General features: G+C 37.0%; 1 protein-coding gene across 2 annotated transcripts in view; it reads right to left on the bottom strand.

The window, feature by feature from the left end:
* Gpatch2 (G-patch domain containing 2) overlaps nucleotides 1-23,654 on the bottom strand; it is a 243,775-nt gene that overhangs the window by 40,075 nt on the left and 180,046 nt on the right. The window contains exon 10 of one of the 2 annotated variants that reach the window (XM_074048296.1): nucleotides 8,604-8,691. In XM_074048296.1, coding sequence (XP_073904397.1) covers nucleotides 8,604-8,691 — 88 coding nt within the window. Of the gene's footprint in view, nucleotides 1-8,603; nucleotides 8,692-14,298; nucleotides 17,770-23,654 lie in introns of those variants that run through there. The other variant, XM_074048295.1, reaches the window with a different exon arrangement.

The following is a 23,654-nucleotide window of genomic DNA, read 5'->3' as shown; positions in this document are numbered from 1 at the left end:
TCTTTTTCTGGCTTCCTGTTTGGTGATGCAGTTTCTTCCTCCTGGATATACTACTGCCATGGTATGATTCCTTCTGCCAGGAGACACTCACCACAACAGCCCCCAAAACCTGGTCTTGGACTTTGAATCTCCTGAACTATGAACCAAATAAAACTCTTTTGTTCATAAAGGTAACCTGCCTCAGGTATTTCATAGTCACACAGGACAGATTAATATATCATGTAAACAAATAAGTACATCATTATTTGATGTTATTTAAGGCATAGTATGCCCTAAATATTTGCTTTTATATTCCTGCCTTTTCCGTTTTGCTTCGGGTATTATGGCTGGTACGTGATGGTAGTCAAGAATTGCTTTTGAATGGGTGAATGAATGCCTTTTTGAACTCAAATAATAGACACTGACAAAGATGACAAAAAACAAAGAACATGACATTTTGAATTGTTTCATGACCACAAAAATGTCTCTTCTAAAGGCAAAATAAAATAATTATTTTTGTTTATACCACACTGCTTTTGAGTCATCATTTCAATTTAGGATTGTACTATTTGCTATAACCTCAACGTGATAAAGCCCTAGTCAACTGTTCAGAATTAACCCTGCAATATACACATTGAAAATATAGCCAGAGTTGTCATGTAGCAGTTATAATGTGATTTATTTCCAGTGGGAGGAGAGTTTAAGAAACCTAAAAGTTCATTTTGAAAATCACAATTTTACTCTTTCCTGCTTGTATTTTCATGATTCAATGGTCAAGAAGAAATACATATTCTCTGAAATTAGAAGCAGAGAATAAATTATATAGTGCTCTCTCTATATAAAATGCAATAATATGAAAAGGAAGCTAAGTATTTTAATTATAGTGTATTAGCTAGATTTTGGGGGAAAGATTGTATGTACCACTTTAATATTACTTGGATACATTTGTGTGTATTTTACTTTAAAATGAGCATTAGAAACATAACTGTTTTTAACATCTGAGCTTTTGGAGTAAGCTAGTATGAATCCTACTTAAGTATATTTAAGATCTCTCATTTACAGTTAAGTGGGAGAAGAAAAGGCAAAATTGTCTTTGCAGATGTTGAGAAGAAATTCATTGCAGGCAATCATCATTTCATATCCAGTGCTGACTTTTTGAACAAATGCTTTCTCTACATGATAAATCAACTGTGTTGACACTAACAATAATCTCTTAGAATATAAATAAGAAAAGCAAGAATATTAAGACAATAGAAACATTAACATAAAAAACGTCAGCCATTATAGCAAAGAACAGCTAAGGAAATTGGAAAACTATTTTGAATTTTTTTATGGTTAACGTTAATATGGCCTACAGCAGAGACTACTGTGTACAAAAGCTAAAGTGCAGATGAAGCTATAAATAGTTGCCCATGTACATGTGTCATGTGGCATATGAATGGCTGGTGTTGTCATAACTAACATTTGAAATGAAAAGGTAGGAAATTTTTCCACTTAAAATATAAATGTCAAAGTCAACAATTTTCTTACATGCTGTAAGAAAATTACATGCTGTAAGCTTGGGACACCAAGCTGTAGGCAATGAGACGTTCTAGATTCTGAACAAGTTATATATACATTTCCCCATCTTTATTTGCACTCTCTCCTTCCGGCTCCATGACTGTATCCATGTATGAAAGACTTAACTTACTTTAAGACAAGGCAGAAAGCACCTGGATTTTTATCACCTCTATAAGCAAATGTCTTTAAGTTTTAAACATTTGAAAGCTTCAACTTTTTATCTATTATTTATTCATACAGTGCTTGGGATCAAACCCACAGCCTTACCCACACTAGGCAAACACTCTACCACTGAGGTGCCACTCTATCCTCAACTTCTAAGCTTTATTTTACTTATTTATTTATTTAATTGATTAATTAATTAGGCTTTTTGAGTTAGGGTCTTGCTATGTAGCCCAGGAGGACCTTGAACTTGTGATTTTCCTGCCTCAGCCTCCTGAGTACTGGAATTACAGGTATGTACCACCATGCCTGGTGCCTAAATCATTAAATAAACATTTTGGTTAAGTACTTTTATATACAGTTACATAACCTTTCAACCTTCAAAACAATTTTACCTAATGTAAAATTAGGTAATATAATGCAATGTGTTCCATTTTTATTATAACCCTTTGGGAAAAAAGGAGCAGAAAAAGGAAGAAAGTGAGGCTTCCAAAAACTCGAGGCTGCTGAAATGTCTTAGCCTGTTTTCCGTGCTTGTAACGGAATTCCACAGACTGGGTAGTTTATAAAGAAAAGAAAATTATTTCTCATAGTTGGAAGCTGCAAAGTGTAAGGGCCGTATCTGGTGAGGGCATTCTTCCTGTGACTTAGCATGGTAGACGGCATCACAGAACCAGAGAGAAGGAGAGAGAACAAGAAGCCAAGGAAGCCAAATTCACTTTTATGACAACTCACTTTTGTGAAATTAACCCACTCTGTGATACTGTCATTAATTCACTCCCCCATGACCTAATCAATCTAAAAGGCCCCACCTCCTGACACTTATATAGATAATTAAATTTTGACGTGAGTTTTGGAGGGGGAATTTAAAACATAGCACAGGACAATCCAATGTGTGTGTGTGTGTGTGTGTGTGTGTGTGTGTGTGTGAGAAAGAGAGAGAGAGAGAGAGAGAGAGAGAGAGAGAGAGAGAGAGAGGATTTTTCAGGTATACTAGGATGGACTTCAGAACCTGATTCTCATCTTCCTTTAGTAGGTTAAATGTCACATGAAGGCAGAAAATAAGCAGAGTCAACTGATTTCTCTCAAAATCTCTAGATACGAGAAGATTTTTACACTGATGGACAGGCCCCAAACATTTCCCACACAGTTTTAAACCCTAAATTTTATCATTCATTGTGTATATTGTATATATTAATACTGTTGTTATTAGTCCATATTCCATAAAAGTGACCCAGCCTTAACAGATTGACAGGTTGCTAAGTCAAGAGAGATTTGAAGATGCAGGGAATAGTCTAGAAAGAACACTATCCCATCAGTGTTTTTGATATATGGGGGATTTTCAACTCCAGGAGGAAACAGAAATAACCCTACACTAGCAGAGCATGTTGACAAAGGGACTTTAAAATTGTGTGCCATTATCTGGTGGGTGTCAGGATGGTTTCTGATCTTGAAATTTCTTCATTATACTGGCTTCCTGTGCTCTAGAACTGTATGATACAAACACAGCTTGATCCCTTCCTTACATTAATTCTCCTTTACAGATATAAGCCTTTTCATATCCAGCTTTGGTTTTATTTTTATTCCTATTATTACCATGGTCTTTTTGGCTACCAGCTGCTTCTTTTCAGCATTTATGAGGATTTAACAGTTATTTATTTATTTATTTATATCTCAGTGGTGGGGAGCCTAAAGTTCAAGTCTAGCTGGGGGTCCATCAGACTGTATTTTGTGGATGGATTATGCATGAGGCAGGCCCACACCTTGGCTCTGATTTCAGCTTTATAGGTTTCCTCTTGCCTGGGAGCCAGTGGAAAGTTGCATTCTCCATACCTCCCAGAGTGGGTGGATGTAGCAGGAGAGACTAAGACTTTAGGCTAAATTGCCAAATCCTGTATTTGTACACCAGCAGGCAATAAGTGAAGAAGCTTAAGCATTGCATTCCTACTGTCTGAAGCCTGCAGACCCTGCAATCAAACACCAAGACATATTCTGAAACAACTGTACCGATGACAGTTTATTATGGAGTCAATCTCTCTCAGAATGCTCCCCAATAAAACAAAGTGAAAAACAAGATCTCTTCATAATTTCTACTCCATGAACCACAATTTTGTAGATGATAGCTGAGCTCTTATTCAGATTTCAAAAACTACTTTGGGTACTTAAGGACTATGCATTCACACAGGGCCCAAGATGGGAGAATCCTGGCAGGCAGCAAGCAGAGTCAAGCAGAGAGAGCTGCCTCTGCTGAGCCCATCTGAGTCTGCCCAGCGACCTCCTCCCCCAGTTGCGCTGACAACCTCTGAAGATTGAGTTAAACACAAGGTCCAAGCAGCAGTCAGAGCTAATGGGTTTCCTCTTATTTTGATGTTAAAGTTGGGATTTATCATCCTGCAGAATGATTTTATAGACACCTCTGAGGCAATCCTTTATTTCTAAATCAGAACAGTCAACCAGCAGGTTTGACACCAGGTAAACTTTTGTAAAATGCCAGCTGGCCTCACTAAGAAATTACATTCCCTGGAAGGCATGGGTGTTACATTTTCTTATCACCTCTGGCAGAGGTTGTGTTTAGAGTTCTGTGAACTTTCCTCTTAGTTAAGCAACTTGGCCAGAGGCAGGCTGGGTGAAATACTTGCACTCATTTCTACTACATTTGCTTGAAAACAGTGTTTTCCCTCTAATACAATACAATTGTACAAACAGCCATTCTGACAGGACATGAAAGCAATGCTTTCATTGTCAGTTTTAAGTATTAAAATCTATTTTAAAGAGAACACCCACAGAGTGGGAGAAAATATTTGCCAACTATACATCAGACAAAGGACTGATAACCAGAATATATAGGGAACTTAAAAAACTAAATTCTCCCAAAACTAATGAACCAATAAAGAAATGGGCAAGTGAACTAAACAGAACTTTCTCAAAAGAAGAAATTCAAATGGCCAGAAAACACATGAAAAAATGCTCACCATCTCTAGCAATAAAGGAAATGCAAATTAAAACCACGCTAAGATTCCACCTCACCCCTGTTAGAATAGCCATCATCAGCAACACCACCAACAACAGGTGTTGGTGAGGATGAGGGGAAAAAGGAACCCTCTTACACTGTTGGTGGGAACGTAGACTAGTACAACCACTCTGGAAAAAAATTTGGAGGCTACTTAAAAAGCTAGACATGGATCTACCATTTGATCCAGCAATACCACTCTTGGGGATATACCCAAAAGACTGTGACAGAGGTTACTCCAGAGGCACCTGCACATCCATGTTTATTGCGGCACTATTCACAATAGCCAAGTTATGGAAACAGCCAAGATGCCCCAGCACTGACAAATGGATTAAGAAAATGTGGTATCTATACACAATGGAATTCTATGCAGCCATGAAGAAGAATGAAATGTTATCATTCGCTGGTAAATGGATGGAATTGGAGAAATCATTCTGAGTGAGGTTAGCGTGCCCCAAAAGACCAAAAATCGTATGTTCTCCCTCATATGTGGACATTAGATCAAGGGCAAACACAACAAGGGGATTGGACTTTGAGCACATGATAAAGCGAGAGCACACAAGGGAGGGGTGAGGATAGGTAAGACACCTAAAAAAATAGCTAGCATTTGTTGCCCTTAACGCAGAGAAACTAAAGCAGATACCTTAAAGCAACTGAGGCCAATAGGAAAAGGGGAACAGGTACTAGAGAAAAGGTTAGATCAAAAAGAATTAACCTAGAAGGTAACACCCACGCACAGGAAATCAATGTGAGTCAATGCCCTATATAGCTATCCTTATCTCAACCAGCAAAAACCCTTGTCCCTTCCTGTTATTGCTTCTACTCTCTCTACAACAAAATTAGAAATAAGGGCAAAATAGTTTCTGCTGGGTATTGAGGCGGGGGAGAGGGAGGGGGTGGAGTGGGTGGTAAGGGAGGGGGTGGGGGCAGGGGGGAGAAATGAACCAAGCCTTGTATGCACATATGAATAATAAAAGAAAAATGAAAAAAAAAGTCTATTTTAAATGTCTCTCTCTCTCTCTCTCTCTCTCTCTCTCTCTCTTTTGAAGTGCTGGAGATCAGACCCAGGGCCTTATGCAAGCTAGGGAAGCACCTTCGCAAGCACTGTCATCCCTCATTTTTGCATGTCATTGGACCTATAGAATTTCCTTCCTTTATTTATTCCTTTATTAATTTAAATTCCAAGTATGGGCCCATTATCATTGTGTACTAAGATGTATGGGCTGAGGAGCTTAAAATGCAGAGATGGAAAGACAGATACAAAGTAAATGAAAGGAAAACAGCAATTCTTGTCAAAGAAAGTGGAAATGTTATTTCCACTCTGTTAGTAAGTGCCTAGACAGGTATATAAGAAGTTCTAAGATTGGTATTACAGGGTGAGATTTAACCTGACTCCAAATGGACATGGATTATTGGGAGATCTATTCAGCTAGACAAGAGAAATGTCACAGGCAAAGGCAAAGAAATGGGTAAACTAATACTTGCACATTTGAAAGGGGAGCCATTAGGTTCTGGAATAAAGAAGAAGAGATTCCCGAACAGGGTAAGAAAGTGTCACTGGACAGATTTGTGTCATTGGGTGCATATATTACTCTTCTATTGTGACCAGCATTAATGTGTTCTATAAGGGATTGTAAATGATTTCATCCCAAGAGTTGTTTTTGATAACTTGGGAGAAGCTGCCAAGGACCTTCCACCTGGGTTCGTCATGGAGCGCCATTATGGATTGATGTTGCCTGCCATGGACAGGAAAAGGGAAGTATATACAGTATTTGTTTTTCATGCTATATGTTGGCTTTTGATTAGACTTAGCATAACATTTTAGACATACTTTTTAAAAATCAGATGTGAACAGGGCTGGTATTCCACAGTGTACATCATTACACTATATCAATTATGTAGAGCTGGCATCCATTTAGACAAGAAGAGTTTCCACTCTCATTGGCCAGTGCCTGTGCCAGTCTGGTTATGAACTATTTTGAATATCTTTCATGAATTTAAGTTGGTTGGCTCCAAAAAGTTATTAAATCTCTTGTGGGTAATGAGTACTGTATAAACTTCATAAAAATTCTCACAGTGGCCATATGGTAGATGTGCCATAAATACTAGCAAGTGGCATTTAATTAGGTGACAGGAAGTGGGCACATTCTGCATTGGCAGGATATAGCTGTCATTGGTCTCACTTCACTCCACAATGAGCCATATACCCAGCCAAACTACCTGTAAGATGCTATTATTATTAGTCACAGCAACAACAGTAAAGAACAGACCCAGGAAGGGCCACAGCCAGACTCTGTGCTTCCCATCAAAAAAAGCATGGACAGAGTGCCCATGCCTACTTTGAGATGCACCACCAAGAAAACCTTTCCTGGCCAGATCTACTGCCAAGTGTGTTTCGGACATGGAGAGGGGCAGGCAGACTCAGGTGTGTTGGAACAGTCTACCTATTATTACCTCCACTGCTCCAATTGTTGCCTTCAAGCAACTCACCAATTTAACCAATTCAATTAGGGTTTTAGCTAATTCAGGCTGAGATTTCCTATTAGTTCTTCCTTTGAATGGTTTAATGTTTTCAACTAAAATAGAAGCTGTTCTGCCTTCTTTTCATAAAAGCCAGTTTCCTTTCTGTTTAAAGTTTAAACCAACCAGTACATACTTTTTCACATTCTAGAACTGATGGGTAATTCTTGAAAAAATTCTGTTCTTTCTAGATGTGTGTCTTTAAAATATTCTTGGGGTTATTAAACCCTCTTTGTGAGCATTATTTAGCAAACTCCACAATATTCATTGCCAGTATTTTTCTTAAAGTCAGTCCCTTTAGCCTTTAATCATTTGTCTTGATTTTTTCTGAACCCATTCCAATTCTCCAAATTGTATATGGAGTGAAGGTCACTGACCCTGGATCCCAGTTCTTTGAAAGAAAAATCATCACTTTCATCCTCATTATTCTGGGAAATCATACTTGGGTTCTTGTCCATGGTCATATTGCCAAGTTAGTGTTATTCTGTATCTATGAACAGGAAATCAACATGTCATGAGACATATACCAGGGGATATTGCCAAGGGCTTATTGTGTGGACTCCACAAATTTCAAACCTGTTGTAATTGCAAAATAGGCTGGGCTAGAATGCCAGCACACTATATAGTATTTTCAAATCAATGCCAGAAACAAGTTATAGAAAAAATATTTAAAGAAATAAAAAATTTTAAGAACTTTGATACTATACAAATGCTATTTTATGCAGAGACTTAAATATTAAGTAGTTTAAATATCAATATTTTATTCAATAGTAATTTAAATTGCTAGTAACAATAACATTGCATATCTCTAAGGATTAAATCATTTGGACTTTCTGCTAATTTAGGAATGAGATTTTTCCCCATTAGTGCACATTAGGGAAGTACCATCTAACTTTTACAAGCAAGAAGGACTAAAGAGAAGTAGGAAGTCTTGTCTGTGAAGTTCACTAGGAAATGATGCATGGAATCCCCAGCCTTGATGAGGCACTGAGAAATATCAATTCCTTTTCCCGCCCAACTTCTTTATCTTGTCAGTCTGGATGCTAAACTACAACAGTCAGGTAAGTTTCTTGAAGGGATAAGGGGTGGATCAGGTTTGAATCTCAATCTTCCAACCCCTGGTCAGTGCTTTTTTCACTACAACTCACTGTGTGTAGATCACAGATATAAAAGGAAACAATCCTACCTAAAGAATTGTTCTGTGCTGCCTGCCCTTTTCCTTTTTTGGTTTCTTCCTCTCTACAGAGAGAGCTCTGGGACTCCTGTGTGATGGGTTGGAAGCAGGTGGTGGGCTGGATGCATAACAGGCCCAGCTGCTGATGGTGAGCAGCAGCAACCATTTCCCTCAGCAACCAACAGGAGTCTCACTTACCTGAGCGTGCAGTAAATAAGCCACAAGATGGGCTGGAAGGGTGTGGCTTCAAATTGTTTTTCGCGGTTTTGCTGTGCTCCTTTTAACTCTGTAAAAGTTGTAAAATGGCTTAGTGAAAAATACCATATGGTTTATGTCCATTGACATATTTAAAAAGTAAAGTAGCATTCAGAATTCATTTCCAATTTTAGAGTCCCTTGGAGTAATGGGCCTTCCCTATAATAGGAATGGCAGAAGTAGAATTTGATAGCTATGGGCTCAATTGTATAAAAAAGGAAAAATGACACTTTCTGCTAACTTAGGAATGAGATTTTCCTTTTAAAACACTCTCTTGCTACAAGACAGAAGTTTATTAAAGCACTAGGAAGTATAATAGCTTCTTTAAAACTATAAATTCTTAAATGATTACACAATCAGAGAAAATTCAGTGGGTCAAGTATAGTAGTACTTTTCAGTATTTTATGATACATTTAAATATTAGCCAACATCCAGCAGAGAATTAGTACTATATGGAAATAACAGAAAGCCTTACTTAATTTAACCTGTGTAGAAAAGGACATTTATTATAAGATAAAGGGGTGTCTTATGGGATCAAGGATAAGTCCTCAGGAAAGAATTATAACCATGGTGGAATGCTCAGGAGTCCTGTATTAGCCTGGACAGGCTGTTATTTTACCTTCTTGTCTGCTAGCACAAAAATCTAAAATCTGGACAATTAACTGTTACTGTGATTTTAGATTTGCTTTTTCTGAATCTATGATGGGTATTTAATAAATATTGGCCTAAGCACTTCAGTTTTCACTTTTTCCCTCTGTTAAGTATTTAATGATCTGTAAATAAGCACTTGAGAAAATGCTACCTGAGAGGGACACTGTGCTCTTTTATAACATGAAAAATCTCTGTACAGCATGAATGACTCATCCTCTGATTTACTTGTTTGGTAGTGAAATGTTTATGCCCACATGGTAAGTATTCTGTCCAATAAGATAAAGGGCCAGTCCTTTGGCAGGAGAGGTCATACTTTCCCACAGAAAGGACTGCTTTCTCCACGATTCCAGGAATCAACTTCTTGTTTATTTTGAAGAGAACATCAGAGAACCTCAGGCCAGGCCTTCATGTCTGCAAGAAACTCACATTATCTCTTTCCATCTTCATTCTTTCTGTTCCTTTCAGTCCTTTGTCTCATTTACACACTTTCTCTGTTTCTCAATGGCTCCTCCCTTTAAGAGGCCAGTCATACCAAGGCTAGAATGAAATCTGTTAGTCCTAATATTAAGTTCCTAGGGATCTTCTTCAGGAAAGGATTGAAGGGTGATAAGGGTCAGATACTTCCCAGTTTGAGCAGATGATCTAATAGTTCTATGGTAGAAGACTGAGCTGGAACGTGGGCAGAAGTTTGGTGATACCTAATTTGGTTCTTCTTGAAAAATCCTTAATTGCAGTCTCAATCTCAGGTGCCTCTTGAGAGCATAGTTTGATAATGTCAAGTTTTAAAGTGCTCCCCTGGTGATTCTTATGCCTGGCAGGTATTGTTTCAAACTATACTCTCAAAAAGTCTGTGAAAAGACAGAATTTCAACCTAAGCATCTTTAATAAGCAGCCTAGCTAAGGAAATTGTTAAAACACTAGCTTTTCCTTAGGGTCCTGGGTCTACTACATTCTCCAGCAGAGCTGGGGGCTTGATTCTGTAGTTCATGCTCATGGTTCTGCAAGGATGCAGCAGAGCAAAGAGTCATGCTAGGCTCCAGAGGCCTGAGTGGGTGTGGCTGATGTTCCTGAATAGATAGCCAGTAAGAAACTCATCAGTGAGTACAGGTGAATGAATTCTGTGTGCTGTTTATAGATTGTAGTTGAGTGTTATTTTAAAAAACCTAATCTCACTTGGAGTCATAGGAGAAGTATATTATTAAAGGGCTAGCTATCAATGGTTATGAAATTAGGAAAATTATTCAATAAGACTATATTTACTGGGATCTATTGGCAAATTAGAAATACGTTAACACTTCTCTCCAGCTGTCCCCCCCACCCCCAATCTCTTAGGCAGAAGAGTAATCAAACAGGAACAACTTATAACTTCATTAGAAAAGGGAAAAGTTTCCTAATTTAAAGTTCCTACTATGTGCTACTTGCTGTGGTAAGGGAAGCTATTACATCTTACAGGGTAGATATTATACCTAAACTCAGCAAAGGAGCCTGAAACTAGCAAGATCTGCTATCATACAGAAAGTGTGGCTGGGGATTGAGTCTAGCTGGGAGTAATTCCACAGTCTGTGCCTTTTACATCACATGTCAACACACACAGTAGCAGATACTGGTAAACCGTTCTTTAAGGAGCAGCTGCAATGCCACCTGCAGTCTTCCCTGGCAGTCTTTGGGATTTTTTTCTTTGCTCCATTGTTCAAAACTTATAAACATGTTTTATCATTTTTAAAAACATTTCAAAAATCAGGGTATATGTTACCATGTGTGGGTAGTGGATAGCAATTGGCAGACTTTTCTTTTCCTTCCTTCCTCCCTCCCTCCTTCCCTTCCTTTCTGTCTCTTTCTATCTCTGTTTCTCTCTCTCCCTCCCTCTGTCACTCTCTCTCAAGTTAAGGTGCATCTTAACTGATGGCATCTTGGGTTTAATGAAACATGGTATATGCTACCTTGATATTGAAGTCTGGACATGTCTGGACATGTCCTATTAAGACTATGTGGCAGAACTAGCTAGTATCCACCGAATATTCACAAGCTTCCCTACTGTGGGGAGAGTCTATGTGATTCAATTGAGCCCCAGGTGCTGTTTCTGGCCAAATGGATCATGAACACGTGTCCTTCCAGGCCAAGGCAGTTAAGTGTGGATATGCATCTTCTATCCCTCTTTCTCTGCTACAGCAAAGTTGGCAGCCAATAGATGTTAAATACTCAGTTATTTCACAGGCTTGTGGTAATAAATACTAACCTGAGAAGTGGACCCTGAAGACTCCTCGTGCTGGGTCCCTACTCATTACTTTATACACCTGACACTTTAAGTAGAGGTCCTGGGGTGCAGCAACCCCTTGTTCTTCACCTCTGTGCTTTACATTATCTAGACACTCAGCTAAATTTCCACAGGTAACAACACTCCTTTATGCTAAATGACGTGGGGATTAGGGAGAAATATCTGAGAAAGAAAAACAAAGGGAAAAGCGTTTGATTTCTATTTTCCTAACATGTGGTGAGATTGTAGATGTGATAAAAAAAAAGTTTCAAAATATTGGATTATTCCTCCCAGTTGGAATTATTTTGGTCCAGGTCCCCTGGTTTCTCAATAAGCCTCTGACTGGTCCCCAGAACAAGATGATACTCAAGCTTCACTGGCACTTCTCAATCTTCTGACGACGCAATTCTGAATTCGTTTTTGTATCGTCTCAGGGCAATCCTGTTTCTCCTTGAATCTGAAAAAGTAAAGACTATTTGCTTTGATGTAATCAGATTCTCTGGAATTTAATCCTATATCCTATTTATGGCTGAGCTAGCCATTCAAAATTAAAATGAACCTTTCATCCATGTGTATCATAAATGGGCATTTATCAGGATTATATGATTTTGCAATCCATCTGAATATGTAACCAGAATTTGTTTTTTTCCCCTCTCACTATGTAATTACCATGCAACAATAACAAAAGTGACATGTTTGAAGAACAGATAAAATGCTGTAAATTGGCCAGTAATGGTGATATTTCCTCATCTTCTGAAAAACCCATTTATTCTCTCTCAACAAATCAAGGCATTGTCAGCCCATACTCATCTTGTGGCCAGAGGGGCTCCACCAATTTCTGGATGTGAGTGAGTCTTGGAATGCAGATGAGGCCAACTAACGAAGGCTTTCAGCACAGGCAGCTGGTCTTTGCTTGCCTCAATTTCTAAATCATCCATAATGGGGCCAAGACCTCCCAAGCACTAAAAAGAGCAAGCTGACATGCTGGACAAACTGTTAATTTTTTCCTGAAGAAGCTGCTACATTGCACATCTGTCACTGCAGCACAGACAATTACTCACTGAGTCTGGGAGAAAAAAAATCTAACGCTTGTTTCTAGCTGAGTTGTTAAGGGACCTAATGGAGTAACACAATGGCTTGGGAGTCAAAACGGGCTGGTTTCCTGTGTGCTCGGCAGTTCTTTCCACAGTTGGAAAGGCTGTCCCGTGATGTTAAAAGATGTTAAGTAGACTAATGTGCTGTAAAAATAGGAAAGGATTTGGAGATGGCACAATGAAAGGATAGGGGTATGAAGCTGTGGGAGGGTCAAGAGTCAAGCCTAATAGATTGGGAACCACAGTAGTTATATTGCTGAGACCTAAATACACCACAGCAACTGCACTAGAAATACTGATTTTAAATTTCAACACCTTTAATGTGCACTCTAAAGTATTTCGCACTCATCCCAAATTATTTTCATGAATTTCATACCTCTCACATTCAACATGGATTCCATATTATCTCAATAATAAATTACAGCCATAAATGAGGGACATCAGAATCCCAGATTAGCCCCATGGTCATCTAGCAGAACTTTTCTTTTTTCCTAAACTCATTTGGTCATCCTAGTTATGAAATCCTGACATATGAAAAAATTCACTTCAATAGGAATTTGAAGAATTTGTTTACTTCTGGAAAGCATAGAGTTAGTGAACTATTTCTCATTCTGTTTTTACTAAAGAATGCTGCCTTGGAAGAAATGAGAATTTTTTAGAAAATTTTCAGGAAGATGCAAAAAGATCGAGGACAGTTTGGGCTGTTATTATTATTATTATAATAGGTTTTTTTTGGTTGGGGTAGATTAGGGATACTAGGCAAGTGCTCTACCACTTGAGTCAAGTAGATCATCCTTCTGGCAGTTAGTGGCACTGACTCACTAGAGACAAATCTGGATCTACTTAAAATGTCAGGTATGCAAAGTAGCGAGTCTTCACTTAGGAGGAACCCAGCAGAAGGAGAATTCACGGTCCACTTGTCAGCAGAGTATATATTACTGTGAGCCTGTTAAATAAATGAGTATTTAATACCTGTTGGATAAAATCGAATCCACTTACTTTAACAGCTTCACTTTTTTGGGAGGAAAGATAAAATGTAATTAACATAAATAGTGAAATGCCTGTTTGGCAAATAAAATTCAGCCCTCTGATCTGTATTGCAAAGTATTTAAAATGTCTAAGCAACTTCAGGAGAGGTTGGACTTTCTAGAAGGAAATGGAGTGACTAACACATGGAATGCCAATTGCTACTTCAGAGTGGTCAGAGAGAGACTGTGATACTTGCTTACATTACAATCATAGAATCCTCCAGTGGTTAGAGAACTTAAGCCAATTAGTCCAGTTTCAAGGAAAATAAGAACAAACAGGGAAATGTGGCAGAATAAATTTGTGGAGTCAAATATATTCATTATTTTCTCTCTGAGTTTTCTGAACCACTGAAAATTTCCAGAGCTTAAAGATAATAATTTAACTACACTATTAAATGTTAATTGTCAATAACAGTAAGTATTTTTCTTTTTTGGAGATTTGTTTTTGTAGGATTGAACCCAGGGCCTCATGCATGTTAAGAAATAGCTCTCCCACTGAGCTAAACCACCAGCCCTAGAAAAAATTTTAAAATACTTTCGCCTCTACCTTTTATCACTTTAAGGTTAAGAGGGAAATATTTTAAGCATAAAGACAATGACTACTTAATAAATAACATTATGAACATTGTGTTTTATTCTTTCAATTTTTTTTTTTTGCTGTACCATTAATAACCAAAACAAAGAAACAAAGACAAACCCAAAATATTCTTTGCTAACATCTTCATTTTACAGTACTAATTTAGGTCACTTTTTTCCTTGGAAGACAAATATGGGTGAAAATGGTTTAAAAAAGCATGTTAACAGTGATTTTTCTCTTTCATGAAATGTCTGTTCAAAATAAAATGTACTAAAGAGAAGCAATTACTTCAATTAATTATGAGAATACCAGCTCAAATGTTAAAATAAACACAGCAATTAAATGCAGTATTTGTAACCATATCTCTATGCTGCATACATACATAAGCTGTAAATACACCTATATGTACACATATATCTTTAATCCTACTGTCCTAATAACCACAGAGTGAGTTATAAAACCTATGTGTTAAAGGTTGAGACCAATTCACTGAAAAATTTTAGTTACCAATGGATTTTCTTTTATTTAAAGAGGTACCAATTTAAAAATAAAAAATAAGAAAGAGGGAAATGTAGCCTTAAAAATTGTACTTGGGAAAAGGAAGGAAATTACTCTACTGTAGCACAGAATGGTCATTATCAAGTACAATAAATATATAAGCCAGCCTCACACTGCTAGTGTAGCAGTGCTCACCCTCTCTTGGCTACCATGGGGAACGGACAGTTTGGATAGTAAGTGAAGAGACATATGCACGTAGAGAAAAATTAGCATGACTAATTAATTTATAGAAGAGTGGCTTCACGAGTGAGCAGAGGAAATATCTTATAGCTTTTTAAAGGAGATATGAATGATGCATTCTAAATCATGAACTCCTTTGATGCTTTGGGTTCTGTGGGCATATCAAGTAACAAAATTAACTGTAACTATATATAAAATATAAATTGGTGGACTTCATGTCCTGAAAAGACATTTGATTCATACCAACAACTTTACATCTTAGTTGTATTTACTTCTCCAGTTAAGTTTAGGTACAAGTAGAACACCAAATCTGCACTGATCTTTCTTAAGGACCGAATGCTGAAAGCATTGCATAGGAGAATGAGGGAAGCTTGGGATGTTGCGCCTTATCTACTGTGTGTGTTGGTTCATATATCCTGTACGGTTATATACTTCAGTAGAACATGAAGTACTTTAAGTCTTCTGTGAGCCACATAGAGGGCTCTGGGGATCACGTTTCTTCCATTAGTGGAAAATATGAAGATGGATCTTTCGGGTGTTAGGGAAGTTCAGTGAACAACTTACAGGAGATGCTTCAAAAAATTTCAACTGTCCAGAATGGCAGCAATGACAGCACTCACAAAGACTGCATAATGAATTACAATGGTCCCTGCTGCTAGTTTGGTATAGCTGTGCTTATCTTTACTATGAGGGTTTTGCATCCATTAGAACAATGGAAAGTGAAAAACAAGAGCCAAGTCCTCAAGAGCTTGAAGCCAGTCTCTCAATGGCCTCATCGTTTGTTATTAGTGGCACAAAATTGGAATTTTTAAAACTCTAGGATTTTAGAAGATTTTCAGGCAGTAGGATTAAAACGAAATAAAAATTTTTTAATAGATCCTCTAGTACAATACACTATTACAAAGAAGTTTAAAAACTGTATAGAAGCTCTGCCATCTTCCCCATCTACATAAATAGAATGATCATTTAGAAAAAAAAATCATTTAAAAAGTGGCAAATTTCTAGTGACAACCTTGTAGAAGGTAATCAATCATACAACAGGGCTGCTTTATCTAATACGAATGATTCAAAAGAGCAACCGTTGGGTAGTCTGTCATTCCTAACTCTCTGCCCTCTTACCACAATACTCCTAGCAAAGAAGGTAATTCCTAAAAGAAATGTATGCATTTGGCAAACCATCAAGGCTTTCACATGGTAGGCTGAATTTCTCCTCCCTAACTGGCAGTATATTTTAGGGGACTACCTGAGAAAGGTCTGTTACATGCCTAAACCTTCTCTACTGCCTTTCAAAATTCTTTTTTGGCAATTTAGGAAATCTTAAGAATCTACTAGAAAGGTGGTTCACATGGGCTATCTTGATCTTTACTCAACCAATACAGGCCATTATAAATAGAATAATATTAGTTCTTTTAATGACAAAGGTAACATATCAGCATCTTTTGAACTATGAGCAATTTAGACCCTCTGGTGTGACACGCCAAATGATTCAGAAATAACTCCATAATGGGAAGAAAATAAAATGACTGTTTTGCTTAGTTTTAAAGTAACAGCTCAGAGCTTAGAAAGGGCAGCTTTGTTCCCTTCTCCTCTTGTTTATCTGGTAAATTGGGAGGCCATTGTCAGAAATCTCAATTCCTGTCAGCCATTTAAATCTTCAAAAAAATTGATTCAATAGTCTAATAATTTACTTCACTAATTAAAATTTAAAATCAACTTACTATACCTTGAGTTGGTCTTAAAAAAATATCAGCCTTTGCGAAGAGAGAGGTAGACATATGGATGAATAGAATTTACAGTTCAGTCATGGTGAATTTAAAAAATACATTTTTCTTTCAATAATTATTTTATGAGGTAAAATTTATAAAATCTGCATTAAAATAATGTTGAGGGCACTCTGGTGATAACAATGATGAGGTTTATTTTTGTCAAAATATCTGAGGGAAACATTAAGTACTACTTGTCCATTGTGAAGGTGATACGACACTGTCCAAAGATAGAAAATTAATGGGTGTCGTCACTGTCTTAGAAAATCTCACAAGAAAGCCAGAGTCAAGGAATATGAAATTGCCAAGACTTTCAGACTTGCTTAGGATATTGTCGATGGGATGACAGATCTTCAGGGTTACACTATGTTGTAACCCAAACTACCTAATATAGGCATGATAGGAAAGTGATCCTGTCTGGCCTATCCTGCTTTAGAAACCAGTGGGTGTGGTCACATTTGCCTGGGCATCACACACATAGATGAAATAAGCAAAGCATGAGAAAGCATCTACTTCTAAATAAATAAGAGCAAGGAACTGTTCTTTCTAGCTAGAAATAGCTGGATATTATTGAGAAACTTAAAGGGTAGACATTTATACTTTAGCACCATGAACTGTGATGAAATCCCATTTCTATCACTGTGGCAGGACTATATGCAGTTAGGAAGTTACAGTGACAAGTTTGAGGCAAAGTAGATTTCTGCTTCAAAACTGGAAATTTAACGTAACTTCAGAATAATGGGGTGACAAAAATTATAAAACGTTTCTTCTTTGCTTTCCTTCTTAGGCGGATTTTCCTGAATTGGGTGTGGTAGTTGTGGGAGTGCTTTTTGGTAGAGGAAATCCAAGTCCTAATCCTTTTGGCCTCTGCATGGCTTGAATTGGCTCAGCGATCCCCTTGCCATCTCGGCCAAGGCCGGACCCAGGCGTCCAGCCCATGTTCTGAAGCATTCGGCTGCCAATGTTGTTCTCTAGGATGGGCTGGGCGTTTTCACCTACGAATCCTAAAATGAGAACACAACAAATGTGTCAGTATGGACACACAAGAAGATGGTCTTACGCTCCAAAAACATCTGAATTTATTCTTATCAAGGTCCCAGAGAGGTTGTTTGTTTATCTTTGGGTACTTATTATAGAGAGGGAACAGTGGAAAACAGACCTTGCTTAGAATTTCATCTCTACTACTTAGTAGCAGGATAGGTAGGCCATTTACCTTTTTGGGCTTTTGTTTGTTCATTTGTAAAAGAGCATAAATGCAGCATTCACTGTCTTACAAAAATTGTAGGATCAAATGGGATCATGTATGTAAAGAAAGCTCTCTGTAAACCATGAAGGACTCTACAAATGAATTTATTTTCATTACTGTGTGAGCTGCAAGGATCATTGTGAAAACTGCCAACTTATGCCATAATATCATCTTATATTTGGCCAGGCCCTTGACAAAACTAAAACTAAAATCAAACTAAGCCAAACAAAAAGCACAAATGATTTCATTCTGAATTCCTGGGAATTTACATATATATAATCCTTTTTTTGTTATTTATTACTCAGTCCATCACATCCTTCTATTCCTTCCTCCTTCTCTTTATAGGGCTATGTCTTAATGACTATAGAAGCAGGTAAAGGAGGGAAAAATAAAGGAAAATAATGTTGAAGATGTGTGTAGGATTTTTAGGTGGACAAGGTCAGCCCTAGATTTAACCTATTCCTGTTCTGAAATGTTGCCTGTGTCTTCCTAGATATAGACTGAAACGGGCTGCTCACTACAACTGAAGGCTCGTGAGTCAGACAACTCTTTAGCATCAATGTCCCTGTCCTTTCTCATCATCAATATTTTTCTCTAAGACTCAGATTATCACTGAAACTTCTTCCTTAACCTACCTGCAAATAAATAAATAAATAAATAAATAAATAAATAGATGCTGGTACTCTCTGTCCTACTTCTCTGTAGGAGAACTCTGTCCAGGATGGCAATCCAAGGCACAGCAGAATCCTTAAGCATCAATAACAGTAACAAAAATATTACTTGGCCTGGGTGGTTACACAGAGATTACAGTTCTTTAAGTTGTACATATGTATTTTCATGTATTCTTTGGTATATTTATTTTAGAGTAAAAAGAAGTGTCTGTGTTGAACCAATAGCATGTCTTCTCTGTGGCTTTATATATGGGATTCTGAGGAACAGCAAGTGGGTTGCTGCCGGTGATTCTAAAGATTAGTGTTAATAACTAAACCTTTTTTTATTTGCTATGGAGTAATCATCAGTTGATTCTCAAGGTCCTTTATTAAACATATTGGTAGTCCCAATTTTCAGTGTATTTTTAGAACTGAGAATAATGACAATAATAACCCTTGTAATTTGCTAAATTCATTCCAGGGAGTAAGAACTAGGTTACCTAAGTAATCAGTTGGCTTTGGACTTATCGAGACTTTGGCAAAAAAAATCTTAACTAAATCTAACAAAAAAATTAATTAAGCTTTTATTTTGACATTGTAATTATGATGACCTCCCAGACCTCCAAAGTTTACAAATTTTTTCAGAGGTATGCCAGGATAAAAAGTGCACTAGCATTTTGTCTCATATCCCGAAGTTTTTACTGATTGCCATGACTTATTTTCTGTTCATAAGCTAAAATCTAGTCAGAGGTGTAATGCTGCTCTAGGCTACACATCTATTTACACATATTTTTGGTACAACAGCTTGCAGAAGTTATCTTAACTAAAAATTTTTAATGTTTAAGAAAAAAATACCAGGCCAATTCAAAATATCTCTACAGAAAGTGGCAAATGATGGTCAGTTTTTGTCCTAATGTGAAGAGTAAAGGACAACTGTGTTATTACCATGACTTTAAAATGTTGGTATTTAAGCAGGGAGGCCCAGAGTGGCCACTCTATTCCAAAGCTTGTGTTTTTATAAGGGTGGAAGATAACTCATTTTCTCTCATTTTTTAAAAATGCTAGTATAAGTTCTTGTCTTCATAACAATAAAGTAATATAAACCAGTATCTTTTATTTGGAAGAAAAAAAATGACATTTAATTCTTAAGTACTGAGTCTTTCCATATAGAAACACAACCTAAAACAAGAAGGAAAAAAAAAATAAAAAAGAACTGTTGGTCCATTTTTCATGGAAACTGGTTCTAGAGAGTGATCCCCTGTTGGTCTCTTATCCTTGTTTTATGAGATTAAGACCTAGGAGTGGAATAAATCAGCCTCAGCACAGTATATACCACAAGCATAATTTCCTTTTCTTTTGCTCCTGGCAGTGCTAAATCCTTTAAGTCCTTCCCTAGAAGGTTCGGACAATTATAGCAAAACATAGCCTGCTAACCCTTCTCGTTCATGCTCCAGCTCCCGGCCTGTCTGCTAGTTCTCTTACATCTATTACAGCTGAGTTGGGCCTTTCCTCTCAAACCTTCCAAAGAGTACTGTGGAGGGTAATTCACTTGTGTAATTGGCTCAAGAGATGAAAATCTTGTATCGGCCCCTCTTAGCCACTAATCTATCCAGCTGACTGCAAGCCTAATTGGCAGCTTGTTTAGTAATTTGGCTCCTGAAGTGTTGTACTGATGTTGGATCAACAGCCAATGGAAGGGGAGTGACGTATGCTGCTTTCCATCTAACAGCCAGTGCACTCTGCCTGCATCCCTGCCCGTGTTCACAGGGCATTTATTAGTGTACAGTCACTCTTTCTTTTACCTATTACTCTCTTAGCCAGCTGACAGGCACAGTTATTACTATTATTATTAGCAAGTCTATTAAAACTGTGAGTTACAATACTATCCTCTGTTCTCGGTAACTAATTTAGGGAAATGGATTTTTGATTATTAAGAACTCAAGGAGCTGCATTAATTAAGCACAATTTGAAAAGTGAGAAGGTGGTAGGTGTTACTACTGTTGTCAAATGCTTTAACTCATTTCTTAGTACAGAAAAGTCTCACTAATTCAGAGTATTCCATATTTGATCTGTAATATCAGACATTTTCCATGTGAGTTAAGTAAAATCAGTTTAAATAGTTAATTGCTTAAAAATATTCTGCACTTACTTTTTAGATGGAAATTTAATGTAAAGTCAGTTTATTTTTTTCCTTAAGTGATGAAAACTCTGAATGAAAGACACAATCTTTTATTGCATTTGGAGGACGCAGTGTTCTTAGTAACAGATGCTTTGATTATATAGAAATACTTTTCTTATGGAATGATCACGTATCAAAGACATGCACTTTCAAAAAGCTAAAGAAAACCTCACAATAAAACTGTGTGGGTCTCAAAGGCACACAATATGTTTATTTGCTAGAATATAATTAGGACCATTTACTGTCTGCCTACGATGGATCTGTATGTGGCACACATGACATTATCTCTATTTCTTAAACAATGGGCAACTGGGAACTTTTAATGGTTCTCAGAGAGATGAAGTCACTTGATCACATAGCAAATAAGCTGGGATCAAACTTTGATTAAACTTATTCCACAAGTATGTATACCTTCTAATACCTACACTGCCTTCCTATGAGAAATTTTAGTGGAGATGATGTTTCAATCCATTTAAAAAACTCATGGGGTGCTATGTGAGTTGTATTATTAACTTTTGATTTGCATATGGAAAATATGTTGCATACATATACGCTATTTGACATATTTGAATAACAGCATATAATATGATTGTAGCCCTTAGAAGTTACAAATGCTTGCACAGTCATCATTTCTTTTGTTCTTCCTTATCAGCAAGAAGGGTAAGAATGACTGGCTTCATTTTAGATGTGAAACTGATGTTTGGTGAGGTAATACACCTGCCCAAAGTCGTTCAGAGTCCAGGTAGAACTTGATATTATGACATCTGAGTCTAAGGGTTTCCCATGGTATCGACTGTAAGTTATACTTACCTTCTATCACAAATTATGTCATTTCTTCTGGCACATTTACCCAAATGACTGAAATTTTATTCTATTTAAATCTTTAAGTTCGTGGGAAAAAAAATAGACTAAACAAACATGACAAGTCTGACTAAAGAGACTGAAATACCTCAAGATTCACTCTGTTCTTTATAGGTCCAGCTAGCCTAGCCTTTTTTGGTATTTAAATTGTACCCTGTGTTATGATTTGCATTTATTATAAAAAGCATATATTGGGTTTTATTCTTTTATTCATGATAATAATCCCTAAATTTACCAATGCATTTCCTCTATTTACATTTATTGTCTCACATTTTACACACTGTCAAATTAATCACCTTCATAGTCATTGTCACCTTCATTATTTTTATAATTATTAGTTTAGCTTTAAATATGTTTCCAATTTCTTTGCTTCCTATTTCTTTCTGATATTCTTTTTTAAAAAATGGATTCTGTTTTCTTATACATGAGGTATCAAATTTAGTAACTTTGTTTCATTCTTACTCTTGCTCTTGTATGTTTAGTCCACTTTGACTTGGTTATCTTATCTCAGCACTTCGAAAATATCTCATCTCCTTGATTGTATTGCTATTTTGAAGTCTGCTACCAGTATAATTTCATTTCTATGTAGGTTGTATCTTTTCTCCTTGACTGCTCTTAAGCTCTTTCCTTTGTTTTTCGTACTCTGAAATTTTATTACAACGTGTCTAGATATTACTTTATTTATATCTAATATTTCACGATACAGACTTGTACTTTTTGAATATGAAGATTCATGTATTTCTTCAGTTCTAAAAATTCTATATTGTCTACACCTCCTAATTCTCTCCACTATTCCTTCTATAAATTCTACTAGGTATATATTGAATTTCAGCTTTCTACAATTCTCCTTGCCTCCCTATTCATGTTCCATCTTTTTATCCCTCTGTGAAGCTTTTAGGTAGTTTATTCAGATTTATCTTACAAATTCACTGTCTCTTCAGCTATATGTAATTGGTTTTCAATACATCTAGTGATTCTATACTTTGTGTATTTGTGTGTGCGCGTGTGTGTACGTGTGTGTGTGTGTGTGTGTGTGTGTGTGTGTGTGTGTATGTTACTGGGATTTGAACTTTGGGCCTTGCACTTGTTAAGCAAGGATTTCACCACTTGAGGCATGCCTCCAGCCTTTTTTGCTTTAGTTTATTTTTCAGCTAGAGTTCGGTGCTTTTGCTCAGGGCTAGCCTCAGAATATGATTCCCCACATCGCCCTCTCAGTTAGGATTATAGGTGTGTAACAACATGTTAGCCGATTCTGTAATTTTCAAAAAAAAATATGCTTACATTTTGGTTGGGAATGTAGCTCATTGTGGTACAGTGTTTTCCTAGCATCTAGAAGTTCTTAGATTCAAGCCCCAATACTGAAACAACAACAGATTGGGCTGGATATATAACTCCAGTCTATTTCTATCTGTATATTCCATAATTTTTCTCTTTCAGTTTTGAATCTTCTTTATAGTAATTTTTTAGTTTAGTTTTGGTTTATGAGATCACCCTTGGTAGGTGTTTATTTGTGGTTCTACTTTGTGGGCTGGGTTGCAGGCATGTACTTCTAGAATGGTTTTCATTTGATTCAAAGACCACTTTCTATGCTATTTTTTTTGGCTTAGTACAATTTTACTTAGGAACTCATGAGAGGAGAAACTCTTGGTTACAAGTCAGCAGAGGGATTTATATTTGGAGTCCAAGCAGAAAAATATTCTTTGCCCCTTGTGCCTGTGGGTGGGCTTGTTTCTAATCTGCCTAAACTTCAGGATGGAATTTTTTAGATGTTCTACTTCATAAAAGTCTTGTTCTGAGCTGCCAAGTGTGGCTCCTTTCCCATGGGGACACTAGCAAACATGCCTCAAGGTTTTCAAGATTGGCAAGAATGTGTATGGGGGAAGGGGAGGATAAAGAAGAATGCTGGAGGGGGTTGAATTTAAGATACATTGTAAGCACTTTTTGTAAATGTCA

The sequence above is a fragment of the Castor canadensis genome, chromosome 11, assembly GCF_047511655.1.
Source record: "Castor canadensis chromosome 11, mCasCan1.hap1v2, whole genome shotgun sequence".
Taxonomy (NCBI): Eukaryota; Metazoa; Chordata; class Mammalia; order Rodentia; family Castoridae; genus Castor; species Castor canadensis.
Note: the sequence above shows the minus strand (reverse complement) of the source record. Positions and strands in the feature narration are given on the sequence as shown.